The 11,663-nt window shown below is 62.1% G+C and overlaps 1 protein-coding gene across 2 annotated transcripts in view; it reads left to right on the forward strand.

The window, feature by feature from the left end:
- Positions 1 to 3,678: 3,678 nt before the first annotated feature.
- The window catches only part of PDCD1 (programmed cell death 1), a 9,466-nt gene continuing 1,481 nt past the window's right edge, over positions 3,679 to 11,663 (forward strand). Inside the window, exons 1-3 of one of the 2 annotated variants that reach the window (XM_029932881.1) lie at positions 3,679 to 3,830; positions 10,802 to 11,161; positions 11,472 to 11,636. In XM_029932881.1, coding sequence (XP_029788741.1) covers positions 3,755 to 3,830; positions 10,802 to 11,161; positions 11,472 to 11,636 — 601 coding nt within the window. In that variant the 5' untranslated portion in view covers positions 3,679 to 3,754. The remainder of the gene's footprint in view (positions 3,831 to 10,801; positions 11,162 to 11,471; positions 11,637 to 11,663) is intronic. The other variant, XM_029932882.1, reaches the window with a different exon arrangement.

Genomic DNA, 11,663 nt, shown 5'->3' on the forward strand with positions numbered 1-11,663 from the left:
TCGAAATCTCCAGGAACCCTGCTACCTTAACAAACACCCAACTCCCTTCATTCTTGTGTATAGTAAATGGTGTAGCATTTTGTTCAAATTTTTAAAATTTGGTTCTTAAATTAGGCAACTTAATTAGGTGCTCTTTTTTAACTTCTGGGAAATGCTTCAAAACAGGATAGAACAGAAAGTTTTTATTTGCAAACACTATTAACCATTTCCTGTTCCAACCTCAGAAATCTCCGTGAATCTGCCCTGCGTCCAGGCTGTGACGTCACCCCAGCCTCCCTCAGAGGCGGTTTCGGGGATGATCCTTCTTCCTGTGTTTTACCATAAATGGAAACCTCCTTGTGACCAACTGCTGGCTCGGGAAAGTGCGGGGGGATCCCCTCTCCCCCACTTTCCATCGAGCTAGCTCCTGTTCCGCCTGCCTGCAGGCATGCCCGCATGCCCCTGGTGTCACCGCTGGGCACCCTGGAAAAGCAAACTCCTCTCCTCGCAGGGAGGGGGCACCTCCAGGCCCAGACCCTGAAGCACACGGTGGCAGTGGACCAGGGGCAGACACAGCGACGCGGGCACACGGCACCCAGCACCTGTGGATGGCCAGCGAGAGACAAAACCTGACAGCGTCCGGCACAGACCTCAGTCCCCCGCCAAGAATGCCCGAACCATGCCCGCAGGCTGTGAGTAGTGCCTGCGCGGGGACACGGACGGGGTCCTGCCGCGAGGAGCCCATCCCGAGAGGCACACGCCGGAACCGCTTCCGCTCTCCACGTGCGGGATGGTGGGCAGCCCCTCGGCGACAGTGCCACGCTGCCCACGCCACACACGGTCACCCCACAAGGGGCTGGCCCAGCGTCAGCATCCTGGCTGTGGCAGCACACAGCACTTGTGCCAAGTGTCACCCTCGAGAGAGCCCGTGCCACGTGTGCACGGCCGACGAGAGCCCGCCATCAGCCAGTGACCACAGGGGACCCTTTCCCTTGAACACCCCCAACCTGGGGGTACTGGCGCATCGCTGATGCCTGCCTGGCATGCGGAGAGTGTCCAGAGGTGGGAGCAGGGAGCCAGCAACTCCCCCTGATACCCGGCTGGGACCTCCCAGCCAACAGGGGACCCTGGAAGGGGACAGATGAAGACCCTGACCTTCTTCCCCTTCCCTCCAACCAGGGAGGCTATCCTGTCCCTAATGAGAGATGGTGAGGGAAGGGGACCCAGTGTGTGATAGGGTCACTGTGACAGGGACAGTATATGACAGGGACATTGATGGGGACACTGTGATGGGACAGTGTGTTTCAGGGGCACAGTGTATGTGACAGGGACACTGTGACAGGGGTACTATATGTGATGGAGACAGTGCATGTGACAAGGGCAGTGTGTGTGGTGGGGACACTGTGTGACAGGGACAGCATGTGTGACAGGGACACTGTGTGTAATAGGGACAGTGTGTATGGTGAGGACACTGTGTGACAGCGACAGCATGTGTGAGGGGAACAGCACATGTTGGGGGAGAGTGTGCTGACAGGTGGTGGGGAGCTCCCCTTGGGAGTACAGCACCCCAATAGTCGCTGGGGCCCCTGCCCTTTCCCCACCTGTGCCAGCCTCCTCCCCAGTGGCTTGCTGGTCCTGCCCACCCCAGGGTGGGGTGTGAGACTCCTCTGGGCTGTGACCCCCTCCTCCGGGACCTTCACAGTCTCTGTGCCCCGCCCCTGCCTCCATATGGCCCCTCCCGACCCAGTCCCCCAGGGTCCGAGTGCCCCTCTCAGCCTCTCCAGGGGGCCCTGCATGCAGCTCCCCCACCCCAGCCGTGGGTAGGAGGCACAGGAGGCTAGGAGGGAGGAGAAAGGAGGTGACGGAGAGGGGACAAAGGGCGCTGGGCAAGGAAGGGTACCACGCACCCCTGTTTTCTGGTGGCCCACTCTAGATGTGCATCAGGCTCTTGCAGATGAAATGACAGCCCATGTGGCGGGGTGCAGAGAGCCCCCCTGGGGGCAACCCTCCAGAACACCCCGCCAGGCAGGCCCCCCCAGCCCCAGGTCCCACAGGGCATCATGTCCCCAGGGCAGAGCCTCAGGCAGGCTTCCACAGGGTCGGAGCCTTGCAGGGCACCCGGCTGCCCTTAACCTGCCCTGACCCGTCTCCTTAGCCGAAGGCCAAGTGCCTGCCATCAGAGGGGAGGCCCCTGCCTGCAAGGGGTGCCCACGAGGGGTGTCCCCCAGGCCAGCACCTAAGCCATCCGGCAGCTTCGTGCGGCTCACAGGCCCTGCACCCTGCCTGGCCTGTGCCCCAGCGCCCACCTGGCCAGCAGGGCCCCCCCCCCCCACCGCCCCACCGCGTCGCCCACGCGGCCCTTTGTTCAGCCCCGAAGCCTCCTCTGCTCGCTGGCAGACGCTGCCTCTGATGCTCTTTTTCCACCCCTTGTTGTCTTTAATGTCTTCCCTTCACCCCAAGCCTGAGCGCCGCTAGCTGCCAGGCGGCCTCTGCCTTGTCACCCGGGCAGCGAGACCCACGCACCCCGCCGCCCGAGTCAGCAGTTTCCGTTCCCGCGCCGACAGGAGAGCACAGGCCGGCAAACCAGCAGACACACTTCCAGACCATGTGCCCCCCAGGGGAGCTGCGTTACAGGCTGAGCCCCCAGTAATGGATGTCCTCAGAGCACTGGGCGGTGGACGACCCCCCGGGGCCACTGCAGAAGGACTTTGGACCCTGCCTGGCCTGCAGCCCCTGAAGCTGGAAGAGCAGCCTCAGGGTGGGGGCAAACCAAGGCCACCAGGGGCCCAGGGAGACCCCAGTCCCCAACCCAGGACTGGAGGGGAGGAGTCTCAAGTGGACTCCTGCAGACCCTCAGCTGCCCCAGTGTGGTGGCCTTGCAGCCCTGGGGGAGGGGTGAACCCTTGGCCAAGCAAGTGTCCCCTCTCCCTGCCCCCTGCCCTTGCTCCCTGACCTGCCCCTACCTTCTGCCCCCTGCCCTCTGCCCTTGTCTCCTACCCCCTGCTCCTGTCCCCTTCCCCCGTCCCCTCCCCTGCCCCTGACCCCTGCCCCTGTCCCCTTCCTCCTTGCCCCTCCCCCTTCCCCTAAATCCTATCCCTGACCCTGACCCTGTCCCAGTCCTCTACCTTTGCCCCCCTGCCCCCTGCCTCTGCTCCCAGCACTGGCCCTTCCCCCTGCTCCCTGCCCCTAACCCCACCCCCTACACCCTGCCCCTCCCCCCTGCCCCCTGCCCCACTCAGCAGTGACAGAGTATGGTGGGTTCAACCCCTCAAGAGGAAACAAGGTAGGCATGGGGCCAACCCCACCCTTCACTGCAGAAGGGGTCTGAGCCCAGGCATCCTGCCTTCCCAAAGGCAGGAGGAGGGAGCACAGAGGGCCCCGCAACCTCACCAGCCTCAGCGGTGGGGAGCAACAACAAACAAAGGGACAAAACTGCTGCTCCGGAGACCCCACAGCAGGGGAGGGGCGGGGCCTCCCTCCTCCCTCCTCCCGGAGCTTCCTCGGTTTCTCTGAGGGGCCGCTGCTCCAGTGTCTCTTCCCTCTCCTTTCTACCGCTCCCCCATCTCCCTCTCCGGCCCCTCCTCTGTCTCTCCACCATCTCCTTCTCTCTCTCAGGCTCCTCTCCAATCTCCACCCACGTGGAGGAGGAGGAGGAAGAGGGGGCAGGGCTGGGGCGGGTCCCTCATCCTAACCGGGGACAGTTTCCTTTCCGCTGACACCTCTACCAGAGCCGTGAAGGAAGAGATTACCGAGGCAGGCGGCTGCCACTCCAGGCATGGGGACCCCACGGGTGCCCTGGCCTCTCGTCTGGGCCGTGCTGCAGCTGGGCTGGTGGCCAGGATGGCTCCTAGGTACGTGGGTCAGGGTCCGGTGGCACCCGGGGAGAGTGCTACCAGGCAGATGGGAGGGGGCTGCGGTGGGGTCAGGCCCCAGAGGCCAGGCACTGCCCCTGGCAGGGCGCTGTGTGGCTTTGGGCAAGTAAAGGGTCCCCTCTGGCCTCCAGCTTCTTGCCTGCCCACCTCACCTGGTGGTGAGTCCAATCCGGGCCCATAAGCAGGCAGGAATGTCCCAGCTCTTCCTGAGAGTCCCAAGGACCGGCCCCTCTCTGTAGGATGATAGGCTGGGCTGCCCAGAGCCCCAGTCCTCCACTCAGATGCCTCATGCTCTCTTGGGGATGGGACTAGGACTTCCCAAGAGGGGAGAACTGTCCCTGTGAAGTCCCTGGCTGGACATCCCAGAGACACTTCTCTAATTATATCCGAGGTGTGACTGTCAAGTGAAGACTGTTCACCTCTCCAGCCCCCCTGCCAAGACCTGGGGTCTCTGGACGAGATTTCTGGGGGTGCGGCGCGTGGCCATGGCTGGGGGCATTTATTTGTGGGGTTCTGGCAAGGAGGCCTGGCCCTGACCCCCACTCGGGGGCTGTCTGTTGGGCAGGCCCTGCGGGCCCCGGTCAGAACCTGCCTGTCGGGGAGAGAGGCCCGGCTGCCCTCGTTCTCCAGGGAAGGAGCCGTTCCTTGGGACCTCGCTGGGCGCAGAGGCCCCTGGGGCTGCCCGTTCCAGAGTGTTGCTGCGGTTCTGGGGCCTGCTTGGCAATGGCTGGAGTCACTGCATTTCCTCCTCGGCTGGCCTGGCTCTCAGGATCAGTGGAGGGAACTCAGAGCTGAAACTGGTTGTCCAAGGGCCTGTGGCCAAAAGATGCCCCGTGAGGGGGCTTGCGGGGAGCCAGGGAAACAGGGGCTTGGAGGGGGCTCATCCCAGCAGGGGGAAGGAAGTGTAGTCAGGCCACGACTCAGCCCTGGTGCCTGACTTCCCCCCAGGACCCCCCGCCAAAGCAGGGGAGGATAAGAACGCAGCCCAGCATGCCTTGGTTTCCCCGTGTCAGCACTGAGCACCCCACACTGCTGATACCACTCGCCAGGCACCTCCGGCTCTCCGGTCCGACTCCATCGCACCTGGCTGCGGGCCGGTCTGGTTCCACGCCATCTCTTTCCCTCCCTGACTTATTCACTGTGCTTCTTGTTTTGGTCATTCCCGTGGGTGTCTCCCACAGCTCCTCAGGTGTATGTGATGCAATCTCCCAAGCCTGGCAGTTAGCCGAGCCCTAGCCTCGCCGACAAGAGGAGGTGAGGCGTGCGCAGGCCGTGAGGCAGGCAGGCCCGGGCTCAGCATCAGGGCGAGGCACCTGTCACTGGGGGATGTGATGCCTGCCTCATGGCGAGAATTGAATCCGATTGCTTACCCAAACTGTCCGGCACAGCCCATCATAATGTCTTGAGATGCCAGATTTCTTTTATTCACTCTTTTTACTTAAAATTTTGAGAAATGTCTGAAACATACAGCAAAGTCACAAAAGCATGGGCAGGGACACCCTGTACCCAGAGTCGCCAGCTGACAATATTGGCACACTTGTCTTTGTGTTAATATGCCAGGCCTGCCGTCCCAAACACCAAACCCAGGACCGCGGCCCGGAAGGGTCCTGCCCCGCACCCTGGGGGCCGAGGGTCCCAGAGCAGGCATGGGCAGGGCCAGTCCCCTCTGAGCCTGAGGGAGGATCCGTTCCTAGCTTCCCCGGCTTCTGGTGTTTGCTGGAAGTCCTTGGGGTTTCTTAGCTTGTGGGCACATCACTCATCTCCACTCTGGCTTCACACGGAGCTCTGCTCTCCCAACATGCTCCTGTCCAAATTTCCCCCTCTGAGAAGGACACCAGTCACGTCGGAGGAGGGACCCATGGGCTCCAGCTTATCTTAATTAATTACATCTATGATGACCCATTTCCAAATAAGGTCACATTCTGCAGTGCTGAGGACGAGGCTCCAACATGCGCCCTGGGGGCACAGTCCAGCCTGAGGCGCTCCCCCACGTGTCCGGGCCCCTCTGCCCCCCTCCAGAGGCCATCCTCCCACACCGCAAGGGGCGAGGTAGCTCCTCTGACCTGCAGCCCAGCCAAGGACCACCTGCTTTACTCGTCTGTCTCTGCCCTTGGCTTCTTCTAACTCGGGACCCAGCTCTCTCTGCCCCTGCCGATTCTGCCTTTCTGTGTGTGTGTGTGTGTGTGTGTGTGTGTGTGTGTGTGTGTTTACTCAAATCTCAATCTTATTTTAGATATGGAAAACCTTAGAATTAGGAATATTTTACTGAAGTACAATTGACCGCATTATATTAACTTCAGGTGCACAATGAAATGATTCGTGATTTATATATACTATAAAATGACAAGACCGTGAGTCCACCAACATCCGTCCCCACACAGTCGCAAAATGCTTCTCTTGTGATGAGAACTTTCCATCCATTCCTGTAGCTCTTTCAAACGTGCCACGCGGCGTTACCTGCCACCACCGTGCCTCGCATCGCAGAGCCCTGACTGCTCATCCTGTGACTGCCGGTTTTTGCTTGCTGACCCCCTCCACCTGATTTGCCAGCACCTCCCTCCCCGTCTTGGGTAGCCACCAATCCGTTCCTTACATCCGTGAGCTCGAGTTTTGTTTGCTTTGCTTTTGGATTTAGATTCCACATGTAAATGAGATCCTACAGACTTGCTTCACGTACAGCAAGCTCTCCAGCTCATCCATGTGGTCACAAATGGCGAGGTTTTGTTCTTTCTTTTTTTTTATCACTGAGCAACATTCGTTGTGTTCACTGCACACCTTCCTCACCCGTCGTCCGTGGGCTGCTTCCATACTTGGGCTTTTGGCATAACGCTGCAGTGAACAGAGATGTGCAGATCTTTTCCCAGGAGTCTTTCTGTTCTCTGTGGATAAGTGTACAGAAGGGGAATTGCTGGGTCGTGGGGGGCTCTATTTGTAGTTTCTTGAGGACCCCCCCACACTGTTCCCCAGGGCAGCTGCACCAGTGTGCGTTCCCAGCCGCGGTGCAGGACTATTCCTCGGGCTCCACATCCTCACCAGCACCTGCTTCCTGTGTTGTTAATTTTAGCCACTCTGACAGGTGAGAGGCGGTGTCTCCTCCGGTTTGGATTTGTCTTTCCCTGATGATGAGTGACATTGAGCATCTTTTCGTGTATCTGTTGGCCACCTGGGTGTCTTTTTTGGAAAAGTGTCTGTTCAGGTCTTCTGCCCATTTTTTAATTGGACTGTTTGGGGTTTTTGCTATTGAATTACGTGAGTTTTTACATATTTGGGATATTATCAGATATGTGATTTGCAAATACTCTCTCCCACCCTGTAGGTGGACTTTCCACTGTGCTGATGGTTTTCTTTGCTATGCAGACGCTTTTTACTTTCATGAGGCCCCGTTTGTTTTCACTTTTGCTGAGGGCAGAAAGGGGCATCCGTGAGGGTCCAAGCCAGGCGTGCAGGTGTGTGCCCCCCCGCACGTGTGTCTGACACCTGTCTGTGGCTGATCACAGGCATGTTAGTACCTCCTTGGAGCGCCCTTCAGGGAGCCCCCAGCAAGGAGGCCAAGGCACCCTGTTTCTCTCCTGATGAGTAAGAAGCTCGTGGGTGTGGCTGGGTCCCCGATGGCTCACTGGGTGACACTTTTAACATCACAGACAGGTCCTGCTTAAACCCAGGGCCAGCTGAGGGGTGTGCAGTGTGTGGCCTGAGAGCCGCACTGGTCTCTGTGGGTGCCTGACCCACGGCCTGTACCCCAGTGCTGGCCCTGGCCTGAGGTCTCTGCCTGCACCCTGCCGGGCACAGTGTTCTCTCCACTCCCCAAACATCTTATCATCCAATATAAAGCAAACAGACAACACTGTAGTGTTTAAGCCCAAACAACAGAAGATTCGCAGAGGTTGGTACCGTCGGGACCGAGTGGAGTCACTGTACTCAGCAGTAAGCCCCACGCTCGGCCCTTCTCTGGGAAGGAGTTTGGGTTGGCTCCTACGTGCTGGCTAGCTGTCACCCTGCTCCCGGAAAGCAGAGAGCCCCTCTAGCACCCCGGTGAGGTCTCGGCCCCGTGTCCCCTCTGGCCCACTCCCCTTCTGGTGCTCCTGGGCTCCCGTTCCAGGGAGCCCGTCTTTCTCCATCTGGACAGGCCCCTGAGCACCTGGCCAGGGTTCCCTGTGGCCCTGCACCCTGGCCAAACCACCAGAGCCCTCGACAGTCACGCACCCTGTGACTTGAAGGGCGTGGGTGCTCCCTGGTCAGAGCCGGCTCTGGAGTCTCCTGACGGGCCCGCCCCCTCCCGCCCTCCCCACAAGGAGCCCCACCCTCCACCTGTCTCAGGCCAGGCACACAGCTGCTGCTGGCCCCTGGCCCTGAGCCTGCTGTGAAGACACAGGTGGGTGGGACAGGCCTGGGGGGTGGGAGTGGACCCCGGGAAGGAGGCCCAGGAGAAGCGACAAGGCCAGTAGCACCCAGAGGGAGTGAGGCCTGGGGAGGATAGGGAGGCTGCCGTGTAGAGACTTAGGCAGATGGCCGGGCCAGGATGGACAGGGCTCCGGGTAGCCCAGAGTCCCCTCCTCAACCACATTCAGACCCCGGGAGGCCCACAAACAGCCAATGAACAGACAAGTGGCCCAACCGGTTACAAGTGCAGGTCAGACGTGGGGCAGATGAGGTCCTGAAACAGAGTCCTCAAAGGGGCCCTGAGGGGCTGGCTGTGGTGGGGGGCCCACATACCACGTGACCCCCAAGGGCCTCTTCTCAGCGCGGCGGTCCCGGTAGGGCAGGGGGCTGCCAGGAGGCCTTGGTGGTGGTGTGGGTGTGGGGGGGCCACAGAGTGAGGAGGCCAGGAGCCAGGGCCCCACGGACCGCACGGCCTCGGTGCCTGGGCTATGCTGCCGCCACCGCCTCCTGCCGCCCTACTTGCCCTATTACTCCCTCAATGTGTTCTGTGAACGGATGCGCCTCTTGGGCAGAGGCATGACGGCATGCTCAGTGCCACCAAGATCGAACTCCTGCCATCCGTGCTGGTCGTGCGCAGCTGGGACACACAATTACAACAGGAGAGGGGCTTACTGTGGGCGCCCCTGGGAAAGCCAGGCCGGGTAAGGAGCAGATGGCCAGCTCCACAAGACAGGGAGCCTCCCTCGAGAGGAGAGGGCCCTGCCTGCAGCAGCCACACCCCAGCCCGGGCCAGGCCCCCTCCAGCCTTTCTGGCCTCCTCCTGGCCCGTGGGACGGGCCCTCTGCAGGCTTCAGAGGTTCACCAGCCCCCCACAAAGTAGTCAGAGGACTCCAGGCCATGTGACAGCCATGTCCCTCCATCAGTGGCCAAGTGAGACACCAGGAAGAGAAAGGTTCAGGCTGGCTGGGCCAGCCTCGCCAAGCCTCAGGGTCCCCAGGGTAAAGGGATGTGGGGGGCGTCCTGTGTGCCCCCCTGAGGGGGTCATAGACACACAAGGATGCTGCGAACACATCAGGATCCGCCCTGGTCTCCCCACCTCTGCGATCTTGCCCCATGTGAGCTGCCCGGTGGGGACGTGTGCGGCTGGGTGGACACAGGGTGCTAGGACCAGCCTCTTCTTCCTTGGGGCCACAGCCATTCAGCCAGCAGGACATTGCGCCTGGCCTCAGGCACCATCCCCAGAGGCAGAGGGACCCCAGCCAGGGGTCTGTGTCTCTGGGTGAGGAGCCTTGCAGGCACACGCTGTTGCCAGGCAGGAATTGCTCAGAGGGGCAGCGGCACAACCTCATCTCAGGCCTGGCGTGTCTGGTTCTCATGGCATCTATGGAGCCGGGGGACGGGGGGACATGCTGGGTGGGCCCAGAAACGACATCACCGGGCAGCGTCCCGGGTCTGCCTGTTCCGTCCTGGGTGAGCAGGCCTGGAGCAGGTGACAGGGGCTGGGAGGGGCCCCCTGAGCTGGGGGCCAGGGGTCGGGGCAGGCAGCCGCAGACCCGGGGCAGGGGCTGGAGCTGGGGCTGGGGCTGGACCCTCCCTCCAAGCCGTGGTTCCCCTGTGGGAACCTTCCGCAGGGAAGGGGGGCCCAGCATGTGTGGGTTTGTCCGTGGCTCTGTCTCTGGGACCCCGGGAACCTGTGACCCGTCGCTGTGTGGCCTTGACTCCGTATGGGTGCTGCTGACACACTGCCTGGGCCTCGATGAGGGGGGAATTCTTCTCCCACCCCGAGTGAGCACGCAAGGGCATGCACACCCCCGCAGGTGCTGTGGATGTGTCAGAGTGTGAGTGTAAGTATGTGTGTGCGCGTGCCTGAGCGTGCAGGGCATGGTGGTGTCCTTGGGCCAGTGCCCCGGCAGCGGGGCTTCCTGCGAGGGCTTGTTTTGTGAGGAGTGGTTCTGGACCCAGGACCGTCAGGGGTCTCCGTTCCTGTCCACGTGGGGGGGCGACGGCCCTGCTGGCCTCCGAGCTCCAGTCCAGAGTTGTGGCAGAAGACACAGAGCGCCCGCACAGACGCCACGTTGCTCCGAGTAGGCCCCGGGACAGGCGGAAGGCTGGACCCTGAGCCTCCAGTGTGAGGAGAAGCCCCTGCCGGCCCCTCCCAGCGTCTCGGACACCCACCCCCTCCACCTTCGGGGCGCACAGGACCAGACCTGGCCCAGGACAGCAGAACTAGGAACGTGGGGGTTAGGCCCTTGGACACCAGCAGTCCCGAGTCAGCAAGGGAGGGGTGACGGCCTAACCACCACCGTCCAGGGAGAAACGGGGCAGGGGGGCCTGGGGCCCTGAGTCTTGTGCACTCAAAGGACAAAAGTCCCACCGAGATGCTGCCTGGAAAGAGCACCTCGCCCTGAGCCGGGCAGGGAGAAGCCGCCAGGCTCCAGGCAGGGGCGTTGCAGAGGGGGGTCCGGTGCAGGCTGGGGTGTGTGGAGGGAGAGAAGGGGAGGGTCTGGAAGGGCTGCCCCCCCCCGCCCCGGCACCCTTCCTCACCGGCCCGTCATCTCCCCACCTCCCAGACCCCCCTGACAGGCCCTGGAGCCCCCTCACCTTCTCGCCGGCCCAGCTCACAGTGCTCGAGGGGGAGAACGCCTCCTTCGTGTGCAGCCTTCCCAACGTGCCCGCGAGCTTCGTGCTCAACTGGTACCGCATGAGCCCCCGCAATCAGACAGACAAGCTGGCCGCCTTCCAGGAGAACCGCACCCAGCCCGGCAAGGACAGGCGCTTCCTCGTCGCAAGGCTGCCGAGCGGGCAGGACTTCCGCATGACCATCCTCACCACCCGGCTCAACGACAGTGGGGTCTATCTCTGCGGGGCCATCTACCTGCCCCCCAACACGCAGATCAGCGAGAGTCCGCGCGCGGAACTCACCGTGAGAGGTGCGGGGCCCAGGATGTGGGGCGCAGCGGCAGGGACCCCTGGGCTGCCCTTTGGCTCCACCCCACACCTGGGCCCACGGTGACCGAAGCACCCCCACACCCACAGGGCCTCCGGGGGGGGGTGCACTTGTCAGGACAGGGCGAAGCTCGGCAGCTCATCGCAGGTGTGGCCTGGGCGAGGCTGGTCAGTGCGGGACCGGGATGCAGATCTCCATCTGCATCCTGCCCTCTCTCCATCCTCCTTCCCTGGGTCCCCTCCCTGGGTCCCCCTCCCTGGCTCCTCAGAGTCTCTGTCCTTCTGCTCCTGCAGAGAGAGCCCTGGAGCCCCCCACGGAGAGCCCTAGCCCCCCACCCAGACTCACGGGCCAGGTGCAGGGGTTGGTCATCAGTGTTACAAGTGTGCTGGTGGGTGTCCTCCTGCTGCTGTTGCTGCTGAGCTGGGCGCTGGCGGTTGCCGTCCCCAGGGCCACTCAAGGTAACGCCTGCCAAGCGCCCCCCCCCC

The sequence above is a fragment of the Suricata suricatta genome, chromosome 3 (genome assembly GCF_006229205.1).
Source record: "Suricata suricatta isolate VVHF042 chromosome 3, meerkat_22Aug2017_6uvM2_HiC, whole genome shotgun sequence".
NCBI classification, from domain to species: Eukaryota; Metazoa; Chordata; class Mammalia; order Carnivora; family Herpestidae; genus Suricata; species Suricata suricatta.